This window comes from Notothenia rossii (assembly GCF_949606895.1).
Source record: "Notothenia rossii genome assembly, chromosome: 9".
In the NCBI taxonomy this organism is placed as follows: domain Eukaryota; kingdom Metazoa; phylum Chordata; class Actinopteri; order Perciformes; family Nototheniidae; genus Notothenia; species Notothenia rossii.
Window position 1 is genome coordinate 38,672,238 of NC_136907.1, and position 23,771 is coordinate 38,696,008.

A 23,771-nucleotide genomic window follows, 5' to 3' on the forward strand; every position below is an offset into this window, starting at 1 on the left:
GGGACCTGCCCCTAGTGCTGGATGCCTTATCATCTCCTCCCTTCGAGCCCCTGGCCCAGGTCGAGCTTAAGTGGCTGTCCCTGAAGGCAGCATTTCTGCTTGCCATAACTTCAGGGAAGCGAGTTGGGGAGTTGCATGCCCTCTCCGTGGGCGATACATGCCTGAGGTGGAACTCCGATGGCTCGGGTGTTGCCCTCTGGCCGAATGTGGCATCCTGCCCAAGGTGCTTCCACTTGCCCCCCCAGCGGCCCATCCAACTGGCACACTTTAACGTCCCACAGGAGAGCCGCATGCCCGAGGCGCTTTGCCCTGTGCGTGCCCTAAGAGCGTATGTCGAAGCTACGGCCTGTATACGGCAGTCAGAGCAGCTCTTCGTTTGCCATGGCGGCACTAGGAAGGGTTGTGCTCTCTCCAAGCAGCGGCTGTCCCACTGGGTTGTTGATACAATCGCACGTGCCTATGGGGCCAGTGGCCACCCCCTGCCATCAGGGGTGAGATGCCACTCTACAAGGAGCGTCTCAACGTCATGGGCCGCCCTGAGAGGAGCGCCCCTGGAGACCATCTGCGCCGCGGCGTCTTGGGCATCTTCTGGCACATTCTCCAGGTTCTACCGGGTCAATGTTGCCACCACCTATCCTTTGGGCGTGGTCCTGTTGCCAAGCTCCGCTGCTTCCAGCTAGGTGAGTATTTGGTTTCTTCATGACATGGTTGGTATAAGTCATCCAGTGCTAAAGCGCCGTCTCTGGCGGTCAGTAGGGACGAATTAGAACGATAGTTACGTCTGTAACTACGGTTCTATGAGTCCCGGATGACCGCCAGAGTTTCCTGTCACTCAGAATTCAAGAAGATTCTGGGAACAGATCCTCTGATGACACCAGCTGATATAGCCATATGTCACATGGGTCACAGGTGACTTTGTTGTTATTGGCGGTCATCCGGGACTCATAGAACCGTAGTTACAGACGTAACTATCGTTATTGTTATTACAACGTGACTTCACTATTATTTAACAACTCTTTTTATTGGGTTCTTTTATTTGGGGTTAAGTGCATTGTCAGAATAAGTGAGAAATGGATTTAACTTCTGTTAGACACAGTGGCGGCTGGTGGAACATATTTTAGGTGGGGCTGGGGAAATGGTGACCAAACAATACTGGGGGGGGGGAAAGGACAAATTGAGGCTTAAAAATATGAGAAGACTGATCAATACCTCCATAATCTTCAGTGTGGTTAGCTATGAATCTTCCAAAACTTCCAAACACCTTGTCCTGGACATAGTTTCTACAGTATAAACTGTGCAACAGTACAGTAGGCCCACACAAATTGCAGAACACCGGGGCTTTGGGAACACTCAAAATGACTTAAAATGATTTAATCCCCCTGTTAAGGGGATTTTTTCCCCCGTTTTTTTCTCACGAAACTGTGTCTTTTACGGGAAGAAACTCAGCTAACTGATGATATGAACCATATTTACCGAAACAAAACACAAGTCTCACAAGAAGCGTTTAAAAGAGCCCTGAGCGGAAAAAAATGCTAACGCACTCTATCAATCGGTATACTTATCGAATATGCACAAACAAGCTTAGCTAACAAACTGAGATTCCACCGATTCTAGAAATATAAGTATCATCATTGAGCGATCAGAACTGGCGACAGGGGAAGCAAATACAGACATCACACTTTAGGTGGCAAAACACAGAGATATGCTCACCTTTTGCTGTTATTCTGATCAAAAACGAGAAAAACGAGGCTGAAGGTTAATCCATAGGTTAATCCAATGTGTCTGTCACTTTGAAAAAATTATTGATAATCCATAATTCCATTTTCATGTCAAAAACTGAGTTTTCATAATAGCAAAAATAGCTGCTAATGATAGCTTCCAGAGTGTATGACAGCTTCCTGTTTTGTCTCCTTGGACACGAGTCAAAACAACTCACAGACTGCACCGGGCGCTGACGTAGGCGCCCCTGCGACCATCAGATTTGACGACGCTGATTGGCTGAAATTATGTTTCGGCGGCAAAGTTTAAAGATAGCAACAGTTGGCTTCTGCTGCAGTTGCTGCAGAGGGTAATGATACACGGACAAGGCCAGGCAGGAAACATGTGACTTAACAGTAGCTTTAGACATCGTAACACAATTTTAAACAATATTTTAGATTATACATTTCACTGATACCAATTAAATATATTTTTTAAATATATATTTTTTTATTTTTAATGTGGGAAAAAGGGGGCCGGCCACCACTGGTTAGACAGCTATATGCCATACATTTTGCATACATTCACAGTAAATATTTATTCAGTATGATAGCTGTCTAACAGAAGTTAAATTCATTTCTCACTTATTCTGACAATGTACTTAACCCCAAATAAAAGAACCCAATTAAAAGAATTGTTAAATAATAGTGAAGTCACGTTGTAATAACAATAACTCATCTCTCCCTCGAGTTTTCTTTTCACATGCGCACTGCAGATAGGGCAGGGCTGCAGATCGGGTAGTGACAGGCCGAAAACTTATGGTACAGACACCGGCAGCCACGGCGCGCCGGGCCGGTAGCCACGGCGCGCCGGGCCGGTAGAGTGACCGGCAGCCACGGCACGCCGGTAGAGTGGCACTTCATCGCGACTTGCCTGGTGGCGATGTCATATTATAATGCACAAAAGGTGGGGTAGGTCATTTTGGAGAAAACAGCTCAAGTGCGATAGAATTTGAAAATACGTTTAATAAGTTAATAAGTTTGTGCATAGATTGAAAGCTGGTAGGCCATCCAGTTATTTTAGCCGGGCCGGATAAAATGATTGGTTGTGCTTTTTACAGTAGCTTCCACAGATGACAGTTTTTGATGGATTTTTTGTCAAAGCACTTAAGATATTCATTGCTATCGGCATGTTAAGAGCATTCCATGGAATATAACAAAAAGTGTATCTCGAGCCGGTTTCTCAAACTTACCAACCCCACCTTTAGGAGTAGGCCAGGGCTATTCAATAACACATTCAGTTGGGCCAGATTTTATAACTACAAAATGCAGCTGGGCCAGACATTCAGCGGCCTGTAAAAAGCGGGTAATGACACATTTTAAACCAACACATATTACTGAGATGAAAAACATGCCATTTTTATTAATTATTCATCTAACAAAGGTAAGTCAAAAAGTGCATAAAAACACAACAAATTAGCATTAATTTAACAGAATCTGAGGCTTCTCAAAGTGCACACAAAAAAAAGTGCAGTTGCATTACATTTGCTTGCTTTAGAAATCAAATACTCTGTTTTTGTTTTTTTTAACCAGGCACATCACAAAGTGCATTTAACTGAATACAATAATAGCAGTCTTAATAAATGTCCTCACATACAAAATAAAATTGGATACATATGACACATGCACATCAAAAAGTGCATTAATAAACAATTAAAGAGCTCCAATGTAACAAAAAGAGGTAGCCTATAGCCTACTGTAGCATTACTATTTTTTCACTTTTCAAGTAATAACAAACAAATCATACGTTTTGGTCACATTTGACCCAGACACATTACAAAGTGCATTTAAGTGAATACAAAAAGAACTGTCAAACCTTCAGTGCACAAACCCATAACAAGGGACAAGGGTAACTAACATATGAATGAATACTACACTAAACGTCTAATATAGTAAACTAGGTGCTTACTATCACCTCATTTGTGATTTGTCATCGCTGACTTTCTCAATGGGAGAAGTGAAATGTTTTGTTTTGAACAAGAGCAGTGATTTGTGGCTCATAGGATGTCAATGCAATCCTAAAACATTGGTGAAGAGCGCTGTCAGTCAGGGAGCAGCGAGTGCTACTTTGTATTGAGATAATATGTGAAAAGCTTGATTCACATTTGTATGTTGATCAGTGGCGGCTGGTGGAAAATATTTTTGGTGGGGCTGTTGATATAGTGAGTAAACTTTTTTTTTTTGGGAGAAATGACCCCTTAAATTGGGACTGCTGGTGATGTAATGGCCCCATAAAATCGTGGTTCTAGGGCCAGGAACAACCAGGCTGAGTCGGGCTGAGTATGCTAAACTAACTGCGGTCAAGCCAGCCTCCACGCGGGAAAACCTAGTCAAGCCAGCCCTCACGTGATATTGCGATGCGCGAATATCCTATGCATTACGGTAGAGTCAAAAAAAATCATCCCTCTGTGTTTAGATGAGAATAAAACAAAAACTGTCCAGTATCAAAGACTAATTTCACTTCAGGGTGATAGCAGGACATCCCATCTAGTCACTCAGAAAAAATCAGGACATTCTGATGTAGAGTTTCAAAAATAAAAGACCTTTGAAATCTGTATTGTATGAGCTATCATCCCTGTTTTTAGATGAGAATAAAACCAAAACTGTCCAGTATCATAGATCCATCTCACTCCAGTGTGATAGCAGGACACCCCATCTAGTCACTAAGAAAAAAACAGGACATTCTGATGTAGAGTTTCAAAATAAAAGACCGTTGGAGTCTCATATATGAGCTATCATCCCTGTCCCCAAAGGTATTTTATTTTGAAACTGTACATCAGAATGTCCTGTTTTTTTCTGAGTGACTAGATGGGGTGTCCTGCTATCAACCTGGAGTGAGATGGATCTATGATACTGGACAGTTTTTTTTTAATTCTCATCTAAAAACATGGATGATAACTCATACAATACAGATTTCAAAGGTATTTTATTTTGAAACTCTACATCAGAATGTCCTGATTTTGATACTGGACAGTTTTGGTTTTATTCTCATCTAAACACAGAGGGAGGATCTTTTTTTACTCTACCGTAATGTATAGGATATTCGCGCACCGCAATATCACGTGAGGGTTTTTCCGAGTGGAGGCTGGCTTGACCGAAGTCTAAACTAGAGAGAGAATCGCTGTCAAGGGGGCTACAAATACAACAAGATGAACATATTTGACCTTGATTTAATTGTAATACACGTTTCAAAATGATGCCGAAGTAACAAAATACTGATACCGGATAGTAAAAACCATGAATTAAGGCTTTGACAAGTCTGCAGACAGACGGCAGGCGAAAAACCTTTTAAAATGCGTGTTTTCTAATGGAGATTTGGCTAAGCTAACGTTGTAAATGCTCCGACCGTCCACACTCACAACAACGGCCTATACAGACATAAATAAACCAGCGACTGTATTCGCCATGACACAGACAGTATGTGGTTTGTACTTGTTTAACTTTTGTCTAGTTTCTGAACAGATATGAAGAGCTGTGAGCTCTGAGTGCTAAGAGCTAACAGCTGTGTCTTTTTTCTGGGGAGCTCATTGAAGATGACGTCAAGGCTCCGCCTACACTGCGTTACTATAGATACTACCCCAGTTCCTCACGAGTCTAAAAAACAACTCACGTCAACGCACGTAAGCAACGTGGGCGCCAACGTGAGCGCTCTCGTGACCAAAATATTTGACGGCGCTGATTGGCTGAAATTATGTTTCGACGGCACAGTTTACTATTGAGACTTTTGCAACGTGCTGGATGCTGCTGTTTGGCTCGGGGGCAGCGCCCCGTAATGATAAACTAATGCCAAGGGCAAGGCCAGGCAGGAAACATGTGACTTATCAGTAACTTTAGACATCGTAACACAATTTTAAACAAGATTTTATTGTAGATTATACATTTTACTGATACCAATTGTATGATATTTACCTTGTTCATTAAAAATAAAAAATATATATATTTTGAAATATATATTTTTTTAAATATTTTTTTTTTAATTTAATATGTTTTTTTAATTAAAAAAATTGTATGTGGGAAGAGGTGGGGCGGTGCCCCTAGCGCCCCTATGGGCCGGCCGCCACTGATGTTGATCCAAACATACTGAGCACACAGACTCTCTGAACGTTAGGGATCTGCTGTTTGTTGACGCAACTCCAAAACTTCGCTTGCCCGTTAGTGCGCTGCTCTTGTGCCATGGTTACGGATGACTGCATGTCAATAAGTTCCAGTGTAAATTTCCCCTCATTGATGCAGCGGACCACTTCCTTTGCTCTGGTTGATACGTCCCCCTATTTGCAACAGTGAAGGGGTCTCTGGCAAAGCCCATCACCTCTGTGGGCAGAGCAAGTCCAATCGACCGGCAAAGTTCTCTTTCAACCTTGAAATGAAATCTGTCATCACATCCGTGATTTGTGCCGGGGATGTGATGTGTTTGTGGAGCGTCGGAAAATGCAGCATCTGGCCCGTGCTCAAGACCCAGACTCACACCCAGGTTCCTTGCAGTCTGAGTCGGGAAACAACAGAGGTGCCAATGTTGATGGACAGGTCAAGGATGGGATAGTCCTCACCTGGGATGAAGAGCCGTTCATTCATTCCTGTTCAGGTTGAGCTTCAGGTGGTGAGCAGACATCCACTGAGAGATGTCAGCCAGACAAGCAGAGATGTGGGTTTCAGACAGGGGAAAAGACACAGAGTATTGAAGCGATCATACATGCAGTGAGTCCAGGCGGGCATCTGAGGAAGATGCTATTATCGTTCAGGCAACATGAGGGCCAAAGTCATGAGGGCCAAAGTCTGAAAGGAAACAAATGAGATCTCACAACAATTGTATATGGTTCCAACAATTTTGTTGAACTATATACAAAACAACAATTGAAAGGTTGAAAAGTAGATTGTATTTTCAATTTATTTTGGGGAAAATGATTGCCACAAAAAATCCAAAGGTGTGTCAACACACCATGAAAGGGGGAGCAATCAGTTCAAAGGAAGAACAATATAAACATATTCTCTGTAAAAAGTATCCATGCTTGGAGGAGTATCTAAACATTATGAAATATACAGAATAAATTAGAATACTTTCCAATGATCCAAACTGTCATGACGAATGAACAGGACAGCATATACAAGCGTTTGAAATGTGTTTCCTCTGGAGGGGGGCTGCATCTCTTCAGGGATAAGGTGAGGTCAGTCATGGTGGGGGGGATCTCTGAGTGGACCGCTGATCCTTCATAGAAAGGATCCAGCTGACCTCAGCGTAAAGATCAGTTGAAATTTAAATCAAAAATGTTCAAGTTGTACTGTTTACCTTTTCTGCATCCTGTAGGACTGGAGCATTACATTAAATTATATCCCGCCCTACTCAGACAACAGTAGGAAATATTTTATGTTTAATAACGGATAATAAAACTATGGAATTTCATGTGTTATGTATCGCTTTAATGTGCACAGTCATGACACAATTGTATAGACACACAAAGGGAAAGTGTTTTTAAACGGTTCAACTGACATCATTTATTAACATGAAAGATCCTCCAAATATTGACATGAAAATGAAAAAATAAATGTTTGTCAAGTCATTTTTGGGGTGCCAGATGGTCCATCCTGGTAGAAATGTGAGTATATATATATATATATATATATATATATATATATATATATATATATATATATATACACACTGTGCAGTTTGGAAGCGTGGACCACTAAGCTGCTTCAGCTCTGGTCAGGTCTATCCACATCATCTGTGCTAAAGCTAAAGGGCTTATCGTAGCCCATCAGGTGGTTGTAGTCATGTGGAAGGGGGAACATGTCAGGGTTCACCAGCAGCCCTGTGTCACCAGCGTAGAAGGTGGTGAACATCTGGCTGACAGCCGGGATCCGGACCTGCCTTTGGTGGAACACGCTCCTCTTCTCAGTGAGGAACACGCTGTAGGTGATGGCGGTGTACTTTTCTCTGTCTGGGCTGTGGTAAAGGCGGATCACGTAGCCCTTGGTGATGAAGTGGAGGACGACTGGGGTGATGAAGGTGAAAAATCCCACGACTCCACAGAATGCAGCCTGTAGGGCGAGGCTCTGGACACCCAACCCGGTCTTCAGGAGGATCTGAGGCATGATGAGGAGGCTGGCCCCGCTGGAGCTGTAAGAGAACAGCTTCACACCTGACAGGAGATCCAGACAACACAGGTTACAGGAGAAGAGTACTCCTGCGTACGTATTACGTATTCTATGACTGGCCTCCATTTTCCATGACTGTAAAATATGATATTATCCAGGACAATTTATAATCTGATTGGTAATTTTTTGATTTACAAGTTTAATATTTTAGTATGCTCTTTTAAATTTGCCTTTAATCTGCACTGCTCTATTCATGTTCATTTCCCCATTACTGCACCACTTTTCCCACAAAGCTTCATGAGAACTTAGTTCATCAGAACTCTTTAGTTCTGATGAACTAAGTACAGATCGTGTTCACACCGGAATAAGTTCCTGGGGGTGGATTAGGCAAAGGAAGTCACAACTTCTTCTTCTGCTGCTGCTTTGGGTTTACTGGCAGGCCGCAAACAACTTCACGGCGTATACTGCCACCCGAAGTCCCCGGCCGGAAGTCCCCGGAGTTGGGGACTGGCTTCAGTCGAAGCTGCTGGGACTCCCAGCAGCTTCGACTGAAGCCTTCAGAGTAAATCGCCAGAACGCCGACACCTCCTCATCTCCACCGCTCCCATGTTTTCTTTTGTGCTGCCATAAATTAGTCTCTCTGCGTTTCTGCGCTGGGCTAATGCTAATGCGAGGATAATAAAATGGCGGCCTCACAAAACTTTTTGGGAGTTTTACGGGGCGTTGTTTGCATTCCGCCCAGCCAATCAGACATAGGAACCTTTTTCTCCCACGAAAGTACCTGCTCTCTAGCAGGGACGGAAAAGGGGGTAAAAAAAAGTCCTAAAACTACTACCACTTTTTGGTGTGAACGCGACATTTCGGAACTATATCGGAACTAAAGTGGGAAAGGTACTGCGGTGTGAACGCGGCTATTGTGGGAGCACTTTAAAAGGATTTTTGATTTTTAAACACTATCGAAATCGCAGCTAGTTCTAGTACCAAAGAAAGTGGCCTTGTCTACAAATCAATTTATACAGACTTATGAACAAATCTTAGTTTGGTACAGATCTATGGGCTCAGAACAGTCTCATAATACACACAGAAGGATTCAAACTTGTATTTCATGATGCGCAAAAGGATTCACACTTGTATTTCCGGATCCACACTTGTGTTTTTCAATGCACACACAAATGTGTTCCGTTTCATATACATGTAAATAAAATCCAAATACAGAAAAAAGTTTTACACATGTATTTTTGATCCTTACATATTTGTTTTCCGTTTAAAACCTCTGAACCTGCAAACACAAACCGCTTTCTGTGCATGGATCGCTGTGCATTTGTGTGTGGTTTTTTTTAAGACTCCCCTGACGCTCACCCGATTCGTACTTGTCATTTTTTCTATCTATAGCCAATCAGATGTCTCCTTCATTCTAAGCCAATCACATGAGCGCACCCCCACGACGGTATGATTGCTTGCGTTCATGACACTTCATGTACGCATTTTGCGCTGACCGGTCAGCTTGCTAAACAGAGGGCGGAGCTTCAGGTGATCATGCAGAGCTGCGTGTCTCCGTCAGACTCAGCAGCTGATCTGATCCCTCTCTCGTGTCCGGTTATACTTCACTCGCGTTTATGTCCATATCGATCAGATCCAGCTCTCCTGATCGGCCTTTATAGAGAGCACCGATCAAACTATTCAGAGTGAATGTCGGCCGATAATGACCGGCGGGGCTCCCCCCGTTGACAGTTCACTGTCTAGCACTGGCTTCGTAATGCACTGATCGATTAGGCTAAGCTAACCTGTAGCTGCTCCCTCCACACTCACAACAACTTCATACAGACATAAATAAAGCAGCTGTATTCGCCATACAGGAAACACACATTTAAAACGGTTTTGCCTGCCGTTTTTGTGTACACACAAGCATTAATTAACGGTTCGGAAAGTGGCGCTGTACCTTAATAATATAAAGGCTCATATTTGAGTGGAGGTGTCCTGAGATTAGCGCCTGCAGGCAGGCTCCATGGACCTGTCAGCTCCGGACTGCGCAAAACGCGCAGGCCTACATGAAGCGCTACGTCATGATTGGCTTAGAATTGAGGAGACATCTGATTGGCTATAGATAGAAAAAATTACAAGTACGAATCGGCTGACCATCAGGGGAGTCTCAAAAAACCCACACACGAATGCACAGCGATCCATGCACAGAAAGCGGGTTGTGTTTGCAGGTTCAGGGGATTTAAACGGAAAACAAATATGTGAGGATCAAAAATACATATGTAAAACTTTTTTCTGTATTTGGATTTTATTTACATGTATATGAAACGGAACACATTTGTGTGGATCCGGAAATACAAGTGTGAATCCTTTTGCGGATCATGAAATACAAGTGTGAATCCTTCTGTGTGCATGTGTGTATTATGAGACTGTTCTGAGCCCATACAGATCACACCCTCATCATTAATATATGATTAACAATGAAAGTGATGCAAAATAATCCTTGTCTTGCATGAAGTAAATAACAAATTAATTGTTTTAATGTTTCAATTTGTATCTTGGAGCATAATAAAAGATGACATTTGTGTTGTTGTATATGGGGCTCTGATTAAAAAAATTATAATTTAAAGTTCAGTGTTGGGTTTTGTTAGAAATTAAAATCAATGTTTTGATGGTATAATGTAGCTTAAACAAACCGTCAGTTTAAACGCTCTTTTATACTGAAAAACCAGAAATTCTTGTGCACAAGCAGTTAAGCTTTTATTCTGAAAATCCTTCATCTACGGTTAGCATGTAGCATGTGGCTAATATACGATTTCCTAAAGAGGTGAATTGAGAAGCGAAATGACTTGGTGTGGTGAAAACCGAAACCTACTGATTTAACACTACAACGATAGATGTCGAGATACTACTATGTTGAATATTAAATGAAAGTACAGTTTATTTGAATACATTATTGTTTACAGACGAGAGTAGCATGTGACAACATCCGGAATGACCGGAAACCAAACGAGCCGAGAAGTATTATTTAGAGTATTGATTACAGCGTTTCGAATGTGTTAAATGAAAAGTGATGAAAGAGAATATGAGGAGAAACGACGTGTTAAGCATATATTGAATGTGAAAATAACCTATCCTCTGTTTAAATGCAATAACGGACATTGGAGACGAGGTGAGCCGGCTGGCGGGGAGGAGCCAGCAGAGGATATATATAGCAGCGCCGGAGGAGAGATCCGCTGTCTTCTTCTTGCTCAGGAGAACCAGATCACAGCTGTTTTCTGCCGGAACAATATTCTGTCTGTAACACTACCGCGCCTTTTTTAATTAAAGTATCCCATTTGAATCTTTTCAGAGACTCCATTTAGTCTCATTTTAAAGCTTCTCTCCTGGACGCGAGAATAAAGAACATATTTAACAATTGGCGAGCTAGCCAGGATCTCGCAAAACCGGGAGAGACTACAGCAGGCTGCTTGCTGGACCCGCTGGCATCCGTTCAACATACAGAGAGCTCAAATCAACTAGGTAAGGAGAAACCTGTTATATCGAATTCTTCAATAGTTAATGTAGGACAATGTTAGTTCTGTGTGTTTGACGGCGGCCAGCGGATCCTGAAAATAGCTGTGCAATTTAAGTTAAAACAAGCCTAAATTGATAAATATTGGTATCATACCACGTGGCGTTGCTTTGTTACAGGCAGGGTGAGTTCAATTTCTTTTTTTCTATTTAACCCTGCATGCTATTCGTTTGTCTGTTATTACATGTCGGCTAGAGGCCAATCACTATATGTGTCTTTTGTTGCGTTTTACGTTTTACGTGAATGGTTTTAGGCCATTAAGCAGTCGGGACTGCTTGAGGCAAAGACACAGCCAAAGTTTGAAGCTAAGGTTATTGGAGTGAGTGTTTTGTGTAACAACAGCGTGAGGCTGTTTTAAAAAAGTCCTTTTTCAAGGAAAAGGCCTGAGGAGTTTGAAGCTTTCAGTGGTTACTCTATTTCTGTTTTTCAAGACATTGCGTTGTGGATTACGGCAGGAAGTGCGACATTCGTGCGTTAGATAGACGATATTCTTCTGATTGTGTTTGCTTAGCGTCCTATTTGTCCCATAAATAGCGTGTTTAAACAGAAGAGATGACCATACTGGCTCTTAAAGTCAAAACATTTACGTACATGGGTAGAGGGCTATGACGTAAGGGTATGAGGCCCATTTAAACAGACCATACTGGCTCTTAAAGTCAAAACATTTACGAACATGGGTAGAGGGCTATGACGTAAGGGTATGAGGCCCATTTATCAGTGTAAACTAAATAGAAATGTTATTTTAAACTACAGTGTTGTGTGTTGAATTTACTAGACAAAATATCACCTCACCAATTTCAACTCCAGGTGTTTTCTCAAATCCCTTTGTTCTTCAGGTCAAAGGTTGGAAAACCAGTTGCCATCTTGTCTTGACCTCATGTTCACGGTGAGCCACACGGCAGTCACCATTTCATGAAATGCTAATTGAAGTACTCTGTTTGCTTTAACACACTGAGGCTAGGCATTCCATCTTCTAAAGAACATCATACTTCTTGTTAGAGTTAGAACTATTGGAAGTACTTCTGCTGGTAAATGTGTATTGGCGGTTTTGTGAATATTCTTCTTTGCAAATGTGTTTTGGCGGTTATGTGCTGTGTTGTTTAACCATAGTGTAAATTCCTATTTTAAAGATATTTTTGAGGAAACTAAGTTTCTCCTTGTTAAAAACGAGTCAGTTTTGAAACAGCTATTCCCTAGTGGATTAAGCTGGAATTTAAAATAGCGCACTCTGGTGGTAGTACAGAATTATTACCCAAATAGCGGAAACACCATAACATTGTGAATTTGAACCAAATTCATATTTCAAAGTCAAAACCATACACGGTACAACTTTATTTTAACATTTCATATTTTAATTTTGCATATTTTTTATATATTTAACTTTATTCATATTTTACCTTAAACTTAAAAAAAAAAAAATCTATAAAAATAATAAAACCTTGAGCAAGAAAAAAAAAAAAAAAAAAAGTTAAAGTTCGGACGAACAGCAACGAAGGTGCTAGTCAGAAGATTAGTGCTTCATCTTTGATAAGTTCATAAATAATTACAGAACATGTCACCAAAACAAACTAAGTTGAGACTAGACGCAGGGCCAGGCTCAACTGCAGATATCAAGGAAAGGGTAAAAATCAGATCCGATGCTTTAACAGTTTCAAGTAAAAGACAGAGGACATGGATCAAAGCCGGACAACCCTCTTGGTATGGACCTGTAAACATTGCTATGAACAGAGCTGAAAAAAGAAAAGCTATGGTTGCAAGTCTGGTACTCCATCTGGAAGATGCCAGCCAAGGATTGACAAACAGCTTACATGTGGAAGAACTCGGCAGAATAATGAAAAAGGAACTCAACAGAGGAATGGAAGAGAGACGAAAGGCAGTTGAAGCCCATAATGACATTATTGAAGAGAGACGAAAGTCAGTTGAAGCCCATAATGACATTGTTGCAGATAGACAACGGAGAGAACAAGAAGAACGAAGAACCGGTGCATATACCTCCATGCCATTGATAGCGGCTGGAAGAGGAGGATTTCAATACAAATCATGGACTCACAGGGACATGGAAGCATTAGTGTCAAAGCTACCTCCACTCACGAAAGGAGGTCAGAAGTGGGTGAATGATCTGAAGAGATACACAGCCCAGGACCACCTGTGCTTGGGATACATGAGGGCCCTGCTCGGACGGATTGAAAGACGACTTGAAGTGAGAGCAATAGATTCCGAGGCCAATTGCACAAATGACCCAGATGACACTCCATTCAACTACATCAGGTCGAATTATTGGGCTGCTATTCGTCACATCTACCCAACAACACAGAGTTTACATGCCCTCAACAGCCTGAGAAAAGAACCGGGGGAAGACATGTATGCCTTCCTGAAGAGATGTGAAGGAGTGTGGGAGGACTCCACTGCAGAACGACATGACGTTTCACCGTCTGTCGTAATGCTGTGGAAGAACGCGGTCATTAACGCCCTTCCCCAATCAGTGCAGGCAAGCCTGGGAGATGTGGTGGCATTAGACGCTATACCCATTGAAGAATGGAGACAACATCTCATTTACAATGATATGAAATACCAAGCAACCCAGAGATGTCAAAGACGTACAGAATTTCCAAACATGAACCAAATGCCGCAGACAGCCTGGTATCAACCACAACAATGAGGAAGCTTAGAGGACCAGACCATCAGGTGATGCATCTTCAGCACTAGAGTATTTGGAAATCCAGCTACATAGAGCCACATATGTCACCACAGGAGGGAGAGGTTGAATGTTATTTAAAAGATAGTGAGTAGAATATTGCATTTACACAGAGCATCCACAGATTAGAAGTAGCAGAGTAGAACATTTAGCAGACTATTTTTGTAATTATGAGAAGGAAAATACATTACGAGTGATGTTGTTCCCCCACACAGAAAACTATTGTGTCCACACAACTAGTGAGGTCAAGAAGACGGGCTTCCACCCAAAATATGCAAGGGGCGGCGATACACCTGACGTGAAGCTGTCCAGACCTGAAAACAGAAACTCGATTCTGCTGTGGTGAAGTCTGGCTACAAAGGGAGGTGTCCGATAGGGTCGCTTGTCTCAAACCTGTGAAGAAGTCAACAAGAACCCAGCTGAAATAGAGAGTGACTGTTAGCGGGAGAACAGTGACAGAGCGACAGAGACTGGCCCAACATTTTCCAGCCAGTACATAGATGGACCCCGTCAGAAGACCGGGGCTGTGTTTAAAGGGGAACTTCATTTATTGTTAGCCAGAAGTGCAGTTTTTAATCAAACAATTATTTGATTTATGGAGTCAGATTACATTTTTCTCATAAAACACAATTTTATAATCGGTCTGAAGTATCTGTTTTAAGGCGTGAGCCGCAGATTAAATAACATAACACTGATTAAGAGCTTGGATGAAGAAGTTGTAGGGTTTTTACAACAGTTTCAAGAATCAGTCTTTATTTATTTATTCTTGAGTAACTTTACTGATTTATAGTGTTGTGCGTAAGGCAATATCTCATTTGAGTGAGGGGCACCAGCCCTTCATGCAGGTCACTCTCTGAGAGAATAGTTCATATTTTCCCTGCAGTTTGGAGAAATATTATTTTATCATATGTTAGTTCAGCAGTGTCAACCAATCCTCTAATCCTAGAATTATTGAGACGCATTAGCGACACCAGGGGTATGGTTTTTCGCAGCAACGATGATGCATAATACCATTACAAAAGCCATTATTGAAACAAGTAAACTATTAGAAGTGCTAATTGCTGATTTTTTTTTAGTGAATATGCATTTATACCATCGGAAAACCATAAATCATACGATATTTTTGTACCCCTTGTGGGTACACGGAGAAGTTATATTTCTTTAATGCAACGTTATGGGTTTTACATGTCCTGTTCAGAATAGGGTAATCATTGCAATATTAATTGAGCATTTTATGCTCAAAGGAGGGAGTGTCATGATTATACAGATATGTTGATTTCAGTGACGTTGTAGTTAATAAATAATAACATGTAGTCAACAAGAGATATGCCGAAGCTCGGGCCTTCTCCAAGGAGGGAGTGGTCCAGTTTTAGATATTAGACAAATAGAAGTGGATGAATATGTCAGAACTCTGAGTAATATTATGCAAGTTTTGTCTACACAGCAGGCTAGGAAAACTACAGAGATACCAGACGAGACACCAGAAGAGACTCCTGTTCGGCCAGGTGATTGGGTGAGGGTGAAAGTTCACAAAAGACAGTGGGCTGATCCCCGGTGGACGGAAGCATGAAAAGTTGTAACGAACTTCAAACGCGCTCCGGTTTAAAGGTAAAGAAAAAGGAGCAAATTGACACCACCTCACACATTGTCACCCTTCACTGGCGACTTCCAGAACATTATTGGGAGTTAGGACTGATTTGGCAGAGCTGGAACAAAACAATAAATAGAAATAAGATAAAGATAGAAACAGCTCAAAAGACAAATTGTCTATAGATTTTTATAGACTGTACATTAATGTGAAAACCTATTTTTTCTTTTACATCTGTAAAAAGAGTCCAATTTCTTATGTTATTTTTGTACTCATTATTTAAATTCTGTAACGGACACAACCAGGGATAAAATAGAGATGATGACAAGAACAAAGCCAAACCAATTGTGGGGTCCCCTAGGGATAAGAGTCAGAATAGCATTGTTGATTGTGCTCATTACACTTGGCACCTTTCTGGTTGGAAGGGGAGTACAATATTATGTAAGACATGGATCCATTAGTTCACTCATAGAATGCCCACATCACTAACAAGACTCCAGCTGGGTTTCAGAGACTTTCACTTATCCCCAGAGCCAAAAGATCAGCTGAGCAACAAGAGGAGGAGTTAGAAATACTCGGTCCCAAACAAGAGGCGGTTATAATCAAGATTATTCACCCCCTTATATGCAGTTCTTGTATCAAATGATGAGATGGGTTTAAGTGATTGGGATATGTAAGTGATGGGGATTTACAGATTAGGGGAATCTCTAAATACACTGGATCCATGTTTTAGTCTGTACCAGAAACACCCCCTGTTAAGCTATGAACAACCGATCGGTGACCTGAGCACAATTATTGAAAATGATTGTTAGACACAGGCTACTAACCCACAAGTACAGCTTTGTACGTACAAACTCTATGAACAAGATTCCCCAGCAGATAGTGGCGACATTGCAGATATGTCCAGTCACAAAAGTTACTACGGTTCTAAATAACAGTGAGATTTAAAGTGATGGAGAAAATATGGAGACGTTCTTTTATAGTGTGTGAAATATGTGGTGCTTGAAACATGTAGGTATTTAAATGTATAGAAGAAAATGGTTTCCTGAAAGAGTTAATTGGAATAAACATGTTACAGTGGGTGAAGGCAATGTTTAGGGATATGGTAAAATTATTAGTAGACATGAATTGTGTTTAGATAACATTTAACAACTAAGATAGATAGTAAGATTAGGAAAATAGAGTGGAAAAGGTTGGATTTATTTTACCTCAGTGTGTTAGAATTAACTATAGATAATGCGTCCCGAGATCTCTCTCTCTCTCTCTCTCTCCACCTGTCAGAACGCTACGACCCCATCGTCCAAGCAGACAAAAGACCTCACCACGGAAGACTCCTCCTCCTCCATAGAACAGACAGAGAACCAGAGCTGAACCAACAACTCCAACGCTGCATCCAGAACTATCTCCACCTGAGGCATCCAGAACCAAAACCAGGTGACATAAAAAGGCACACTCTCATCGGTCCCCCACAGGACATGAAGTTCCAAGCTGAGCCACAAGATTTGGGCACAAGAGCAGAGTGTGGGACATGAGAGCGGAATACGCCCTCCAAGCAACCAGTAGAGACTGTAAAGGAGGAGATGAAAAGCAAAGCAGATGGGACACTGAAAAGAGTTACAGCGGAAGGATCCAAGAGCAGATGGACTGAGGAGAAGGTGGACGGAGAAGAGGACAGGACGGAGGAGTTGGCATGGTCCGGCAGAATGTGAGGGGGTCGTGGCTTGACAACCAGAGGGGGAGAGAAGGAAAACGGGAGTTTGTGAGTTTACACATAAACACACTTATTCACCAACGAGAAATACGTAAAGAAAAAGATTTATTAGCCATGAATTAATCAACTGGTGAATTTATAAAGAGGAAACTATTAAATAACCCTACAAACACACTGAGGGTAGAACATATTATTCAATCTTTTCATCATATGAACAAATTATTCTTTAAGAGTTTTTTATTCATGTGTGAATTTGGGTAAGATTGAATTTGTTACAGTATAGACCTACAGTTTAAAGGGATGGTTTTACTAACCACTCTATAAAAGCAGACAAATCTTTATTTGTATGGAAAATGTTAAAGGTAGAGCTAGTACCAAGCCAAAGATGGTATTCCAATCTAGAGTATTGATTTCTCCATTGTAGCATGGTTATTACCTCAAGAGGGAAGATTAAGGTGGAAATAACATTTGTTTTTCGTCCAAGATGTAGAGTTTTAAAATGACACTGGGCAAAGAGCAAAAGCAAAGTTTATTTTTTTTTTAAAACTAATGTAGTTGGGAGCAATACATGCAGGGCCTTGGAGCACTCATTGTGATGGTGCATATTTGTTACAACAAACATCGTTTAGGGAGAAGGGGTCGCTCAACCCACCCTGCAGATGTTTTAAATCTTACTTGCAGCTTCAGAGGGAGCGCACGGCACCAGAGTATGAGTTTTAAAAGACAAGCGCCACCAGCTCCTAAAGGTCATCCATTCACCAGATGACCTGACTTTTAGAGATGTTATTTAAAGGAGAAACATATCTGCCATTAATGTAAATTCCTGAATTAAACTACAAACCATTAATGAAATGACTTCTGTTTTTAAAATCCTTGTTAAAGGAGGGAGAAGTTATCACATGCTCGGGCACCCAAGGTTCCACACACTGTAAAAGGGGTTAGCATAGCTATTTAAGTAGACCAGAATTGAAAATAAATTAGTATAATGAGTTATTGATATTCCACAAGTTTTCACACCATTTCAGGGACTCTATCACTGCATTAGAACAGACCACCCAAAGGTACTGAGTAGGAACTTTTAAGTGATGAAACTCTACAACTGTTGTAACTGACCAATATCTTCTCCCAGAAATGACTGTCTAGAATGCCGTACCCCAGAGTAGAACGTACAACGGCCCCTTCTAGAGAACATATTACTTTCATACCTTAAATGGTATGAAAGGAGGGAGGGTAAATTTCTCAGGAGGAGACGGTTACAAATGCTAGCAGAACAAGACGACCCACCCCGTATACAGATGTGGATGACAATGATGAGTTAGTTTAAATGATATGGATGTTCGGAGATGAGATTGATCAATGAATGTCCAGCCGATGTGATTCTTTAAATGATGAAATCATGTGAAGAAGTGAGCAAAATTAAAATGGAGTGAATCCATTTCAATTTACTTCATACTATTCCAAGATAGTATATTTTTAATATTTTTATTATTCCAATTAATTTTACACTATTCTATTCCATTTTATTTGACTTTATTATTTTATGCTATTCTAAAATGGTTTGTTTCTTTTCACTTTTTAAAAACAAGTGCCTTAACACCGAGTGTGGTATGAGAACGGTTTCTGTGAAAGGAGGGAGGAAGAAATGTTCTGATACCAAGCCATTGCTGCTATTTTGAAGAATGATATTGAATGTAAACACTAGAAGTTATGCACAAGGGAAAACTTTTATGTTTGAACACAGACAATAATTTATTTTGTATTTTTGTAAAGCCGGCTGTGAAACCATTCCATTTGATTGTATGTTTGTTAATATGAGATATGTAATATGCAAAGTTCAGATGAAGAACTCATTGATTTCAGTATTATACACACCTTTTAGGTGTGTAAGGAGGGACTGTTAGAAATTAAAATCAATGTTTTGATGGTATAATGTAGCTTAAACATACCGTCAGTTCAAACGCTCTTTTATACTGAAAAACCAGAAATTCTTGTGCACAAGCAGTTAAGCTTTTATTCTGAAAATCCTTCATCTACGGTTAGCATGTAGCATGTGGCTAATATACGATTTCCTAAAGAGGTGAATTGAGAAGCGAAATGACTTGTTTTGGTGAAAACCGAAACCTACTGATTTAACACTACAACGATAGATGTCGAGATACTACCATGTTGAATATTAAATGAAAGTACAGTTTATTTGAATACATTATTGTTTACAGACGAGAGTAGCATGTGACAACATCCGGAATGACCGGAAACCAAACGAGCCGAGAAGTATTGTTTAGAGTATTGATTACAGCGTTTAGAATGTGTTAAATGAAAAGTGATGAAAGAGAATATGAGGAGAAACGGCGTGTTAAGCATATATTGAATGTGAAAAGAACCTATCCTCTGTTTAAATGCAATAACGGACATTGGAGACGAGGTGAGCCGGCTGGCGGGGAGGAGCCAGCAGAGGATATACAGGACTGTCTCAGAAAATTAGAATATTGTGATAAAGTTCTTTATTTTCTGTAATGCAATTAAAAAAACAAAAATGTCATGCATTCTGGATTCATTACAAATCAACTGAAATATTGCAAGCCTTTTATTATTTTAATATTGCTGATTATGGCATACAGCTTAAGAAAACTCAAATATCCTATCTCTAAATATTAGAATATCATGAAAAAGTATACTAGTAGGGTGTTCAACGAATCACTTGAATCGTCTAATTAACTCGAAACACCTGCAAGGGTTTCCTGAGCCTTGAAAAACACTCAGCTTGGTTCAGTAAACTAAATCACAAGTATGGGGAAGACTGCTGATCTGACTGCTGTCCAGGGGACCGTCATTGACACCCTCCATCAGGAGGGTAAGACACAAAAAGAAATTTCTCAAAGAGCAAGCTGTTCACAGAGTGCAGTTTCAAAGCACATCCACAAAAAGTCTGTTGGAAGGGGGAAATGTGGCAGGAAACGCTGCACAACCAAGAGAGATGACCGCAGCCTTAACAGCATTGTGAAGAAGAGTCGCTTCCAGAATTTGGGGGAGCTTCAAAGACAGTGGACTGAAGCTGGAGTCCAGGTATCAAAAGTCACTGTTCACAGACGTGTCCGGGAAATGGGCTACAATAGCCGTATTCCCATGGTCAAGCCACTTCTGAACTCAAGACAACGGAAGAGGCGTCTGACTTGGGCTAAGGAAAAGAAGCACTGGACAGTTGCACAGTGGTCCAAAGTCCTCTTTTCAGACGAAAGCAAGTTTTGTATTTCATTTGGAAGTCAAGGCGCCAGAGTCTGGAGAAAGGCTGGAGAGGAGCAAAATCCAAGTTGCTTGAAATCCAGTGTGAAGTTCCCACAGTCAGCGATGGTTTGGGGAGCCATGTCAGCTGCTGGTGTTGGTCCACTGTGTTTCATCAAGCCCAGAGTAAATGCAGCTGTTTACCAAGAGATTTTAGAGCACTACATGCTTCCGTCTGCTGAAAAGCTCTATGGAGATGAGGAATTCATTTTCCAGCATGATCTGGCACCTGCCCACAGTGCCAAAACCACCAGTAACTGGTGTACTGACCATGGCATTACTGTCCTCGATTGGCCTGCAAATTCCCCTGACCTGAACCCCATAGAGAATATGTGGGGTATTGTGAAGAAGAAGCTGAAAGACACCAGACCCAACAATGCTAATGAGCTAAAGGCCGCTATTGAAGCATCCTGGGCATCCATAACACCTCAGCAATGCCACAGGCTGATTGCCTCCATGCCACGCCGCATTGATGCAGTAATCCGTGCAAAAGGATTCCCAACCAAGTACTGAGTGCATTAATGGACATTTTCAAATGTTTGATTGTGTTTTGCTGTTATAAATCTTTTTTTTTTACTTGGTCTGAGGAACTATTCTAATTTTTTGAGATAGGATTTTTGAGTTTTCTTAAGCTGTATGCCATAATCAGCAATATTAAAATAATAAAAGGCTTGCAATATTTCAGTTGATTTGTAATGAATCCAGAATGTATGACATTTTTGTTTTTTTAAATTGCATTACAGAAAATAAAGAACTTTATCACAATATTCTAATTTTCTGAGACAGTCCTGTATATAGCAGCGCCGGAGGAGAGATCCGCTGTCTTCTTCTTGCTCAGGAGAACCAGATCACAGCTGTTTTCTGCCGGAACAATATTTTGTCTGTAACACTACCGCGCCTTTTTTAATTAAAGTATCCCATTTGAATCTTTTCAGAGACTCCATTTAGTCTCATTTTAAAGCTTCTCTCCTGGACGCGAGAATAAAGAACATATTTAACAGTTTCACATGATGAAAGACAACATTATGTAGGTGTAAGGGGATAAAGGGGATTCACCTCGAACAGCAGTGCCCAGGTTGCCGGAGTAGATGAGCTTTCCGTCCTCAGAGTGTGTCGCTGTGGAGAGACAACGGGACGACACACTGCACAACTGCACCTAGAGCAGAAAACACACCATAAACGCTGGATTTGGCAGGGAAGACTGTCCCTAGAGTAGTATTTGATGTTCTGTCAGGAACATTATTGTTAGACCCTGAGATGTTGAATAAACAGAAGAAGATTTAGTAAAGAAGTGAAGCCGTCATTCTTTTGAGCTTGGATTACGTGAAGCAGCAATATAACAGTGCTGCTTCATAATGACAAAACGTGATATTGTTCAATTAAAAATAAAGACATAGGCCTAAGTAGGCTAAGTGCATCACACATATGGTACACACTAGTAATAATCAAAATACGATGACTAACTTTAACCTCTTCTTTTCATCATATGTGAGGCCGGGTCCGTACCGTGCTGTGGTGGCGGAGGAACGACCTTCTGTCCGCACCCGGCCCCCCCTGTCCCCGAGAGCAGGGAGACGGCGCCATGTGAGCCGCTGCAGAGTAGATGAGGCTGGAGGAAGGAGCCCCGACACTGGGCCGAAGCCTCCGCAGGACAGTCACAGAAAATATGCTCATTGTTTCAACCTGTTTTAACCCTGACCGAACCATGAACACACGCTGGAAGCCTCCTGCAACATCTCCAGCTTCCGCTTCCTTCTTCTTCTTTTCCGGCAGACTAGGCGCAATTTAGCGCATTGCTGCCCCCACCCGGTGGAGTGACAAAATTACTATTTCTATTTGAGATCTATATCTAACGACATAGACCTGTGGTCTTGAGATCATTAACCCTTCTCTTGAGCAGGGGCGGATCTAGACAAATATTCATGGGGTGGCAAGAGTGTGGTAGGAAAATTTCAGGGGTGGCATCCCCTGGCAGAAGTATATGCTGATTTAATCGCAGTCATATCAATCAATGTTAACTTGGAAAGCCACAATATTGATATTTTAACTCAATAACATTAGGTGACATTATTGTGGCACATCAGTAAAGCCTTAAATATAAATATATAAGGTGGCACACGTAATTTAATGAATTTTAACTGAATGAGTTGGTTTAACTCTTAGACCAGCAGGGGTACCAAATATGCAGACTGCTGCAATAAGTACATTAATTAACTGTCTCATCGATGTGTGTCTGTATGAATATGATAATATTAACAATCATATTATTCCCAGTGGCGGCCGGCCCATAGGGGGCGCTAGGGGCGCCGCCCCACCTCTTCCCACATACAAAAAAAATATTTAAAAAAATATTAAATAAAAAAGAAAATATTTAAAAATATATATATTTCAAAAATATATATATTTTATATTTTTTATTTTTAATGAACAAGGTAAATATCATACAATTGGTATCAGTAAAATGTATAATCTACAATAAAATCTTGTTTAAAATGTTAAAAACATGTTTCCTGCCTGGCCTTGCCCATGGTATTAGTTTATCATTATGGGGCGCTGCCGCCGAGCCAAACAGCAGCAACCAGCACGTTGCAAAAGTCTCAATAGTAAACTGTGCCGCCGAAACATAATTTCAGCCAATCAGCGCCGTCAAATATTTTGGTCACGAGGGCGCTCATGTTGGCACCCTCGTTGCTTACGTGCGTTGACGTGAGTTGTTTTTTAGACTCGTGAGGAACTGGGGTAGTATCTATAGTAACGCAGTGTAGGCGGAGCCTTGACGTCATCTTCAATGAGCTCCCCAGAAAAACAACACAGCCGTTAGCTCTTAGCACTCAGAGCTCACAGCTCTTCATATCTGTTCAGAAACTAGACAAAAGTTAAACAAGTACAAACCACATACTGTCTGTGTCATGGCGAATACAGTCGCTGGTTTATTTATGTCTGTATAGGCTGTTGTTGTGAGTGTGGACGGTCGGAGCATTTACAACGTTAGCTTAGCCAAATCTCCATTAGAAAACACGCATTTTAAAAAGTTTTTTGCCTGCCGTCTGTCTGCAGACTTGTCAGAGCCTTAATTCATGGTTTTTACTATCCGG

General features: G+C 41.2%; 1 protein-coding gene across 1 annotated transcript; it reads right to left on the reverse strand.

The window, feature by feature from the left end:
* Nucleotides 1–7,232: 7,232 nt before the first annotated feature.
* Nucleotides 7,233–22,454, reverse strand: tmem70 (transmembrane protein 70). Its single transcript, XM_079649939.1, has 3 exons — nucleotides 22,183–22,454; nucleotides 21,733–21,832; nucleotides 7,233–7,894 (listed from the first exon to the last, which is right to left on the reverse strand). The coding sequence occupies exons 1-3, from the start codon at nucleotides 22,381–22,383 to the stop codon at nucleotides 7,449–7,451; spliced, it is 747 nt and encodes a 248-aa protein (XP_079506065.1). The 5' UTR covers nucleotides 22,384–22,454; the 3' UTR covers nucleotides 7,233–7,448.
* Nucleotides 22,455–23,771: the final 1,317 nt, after the last annotated feature.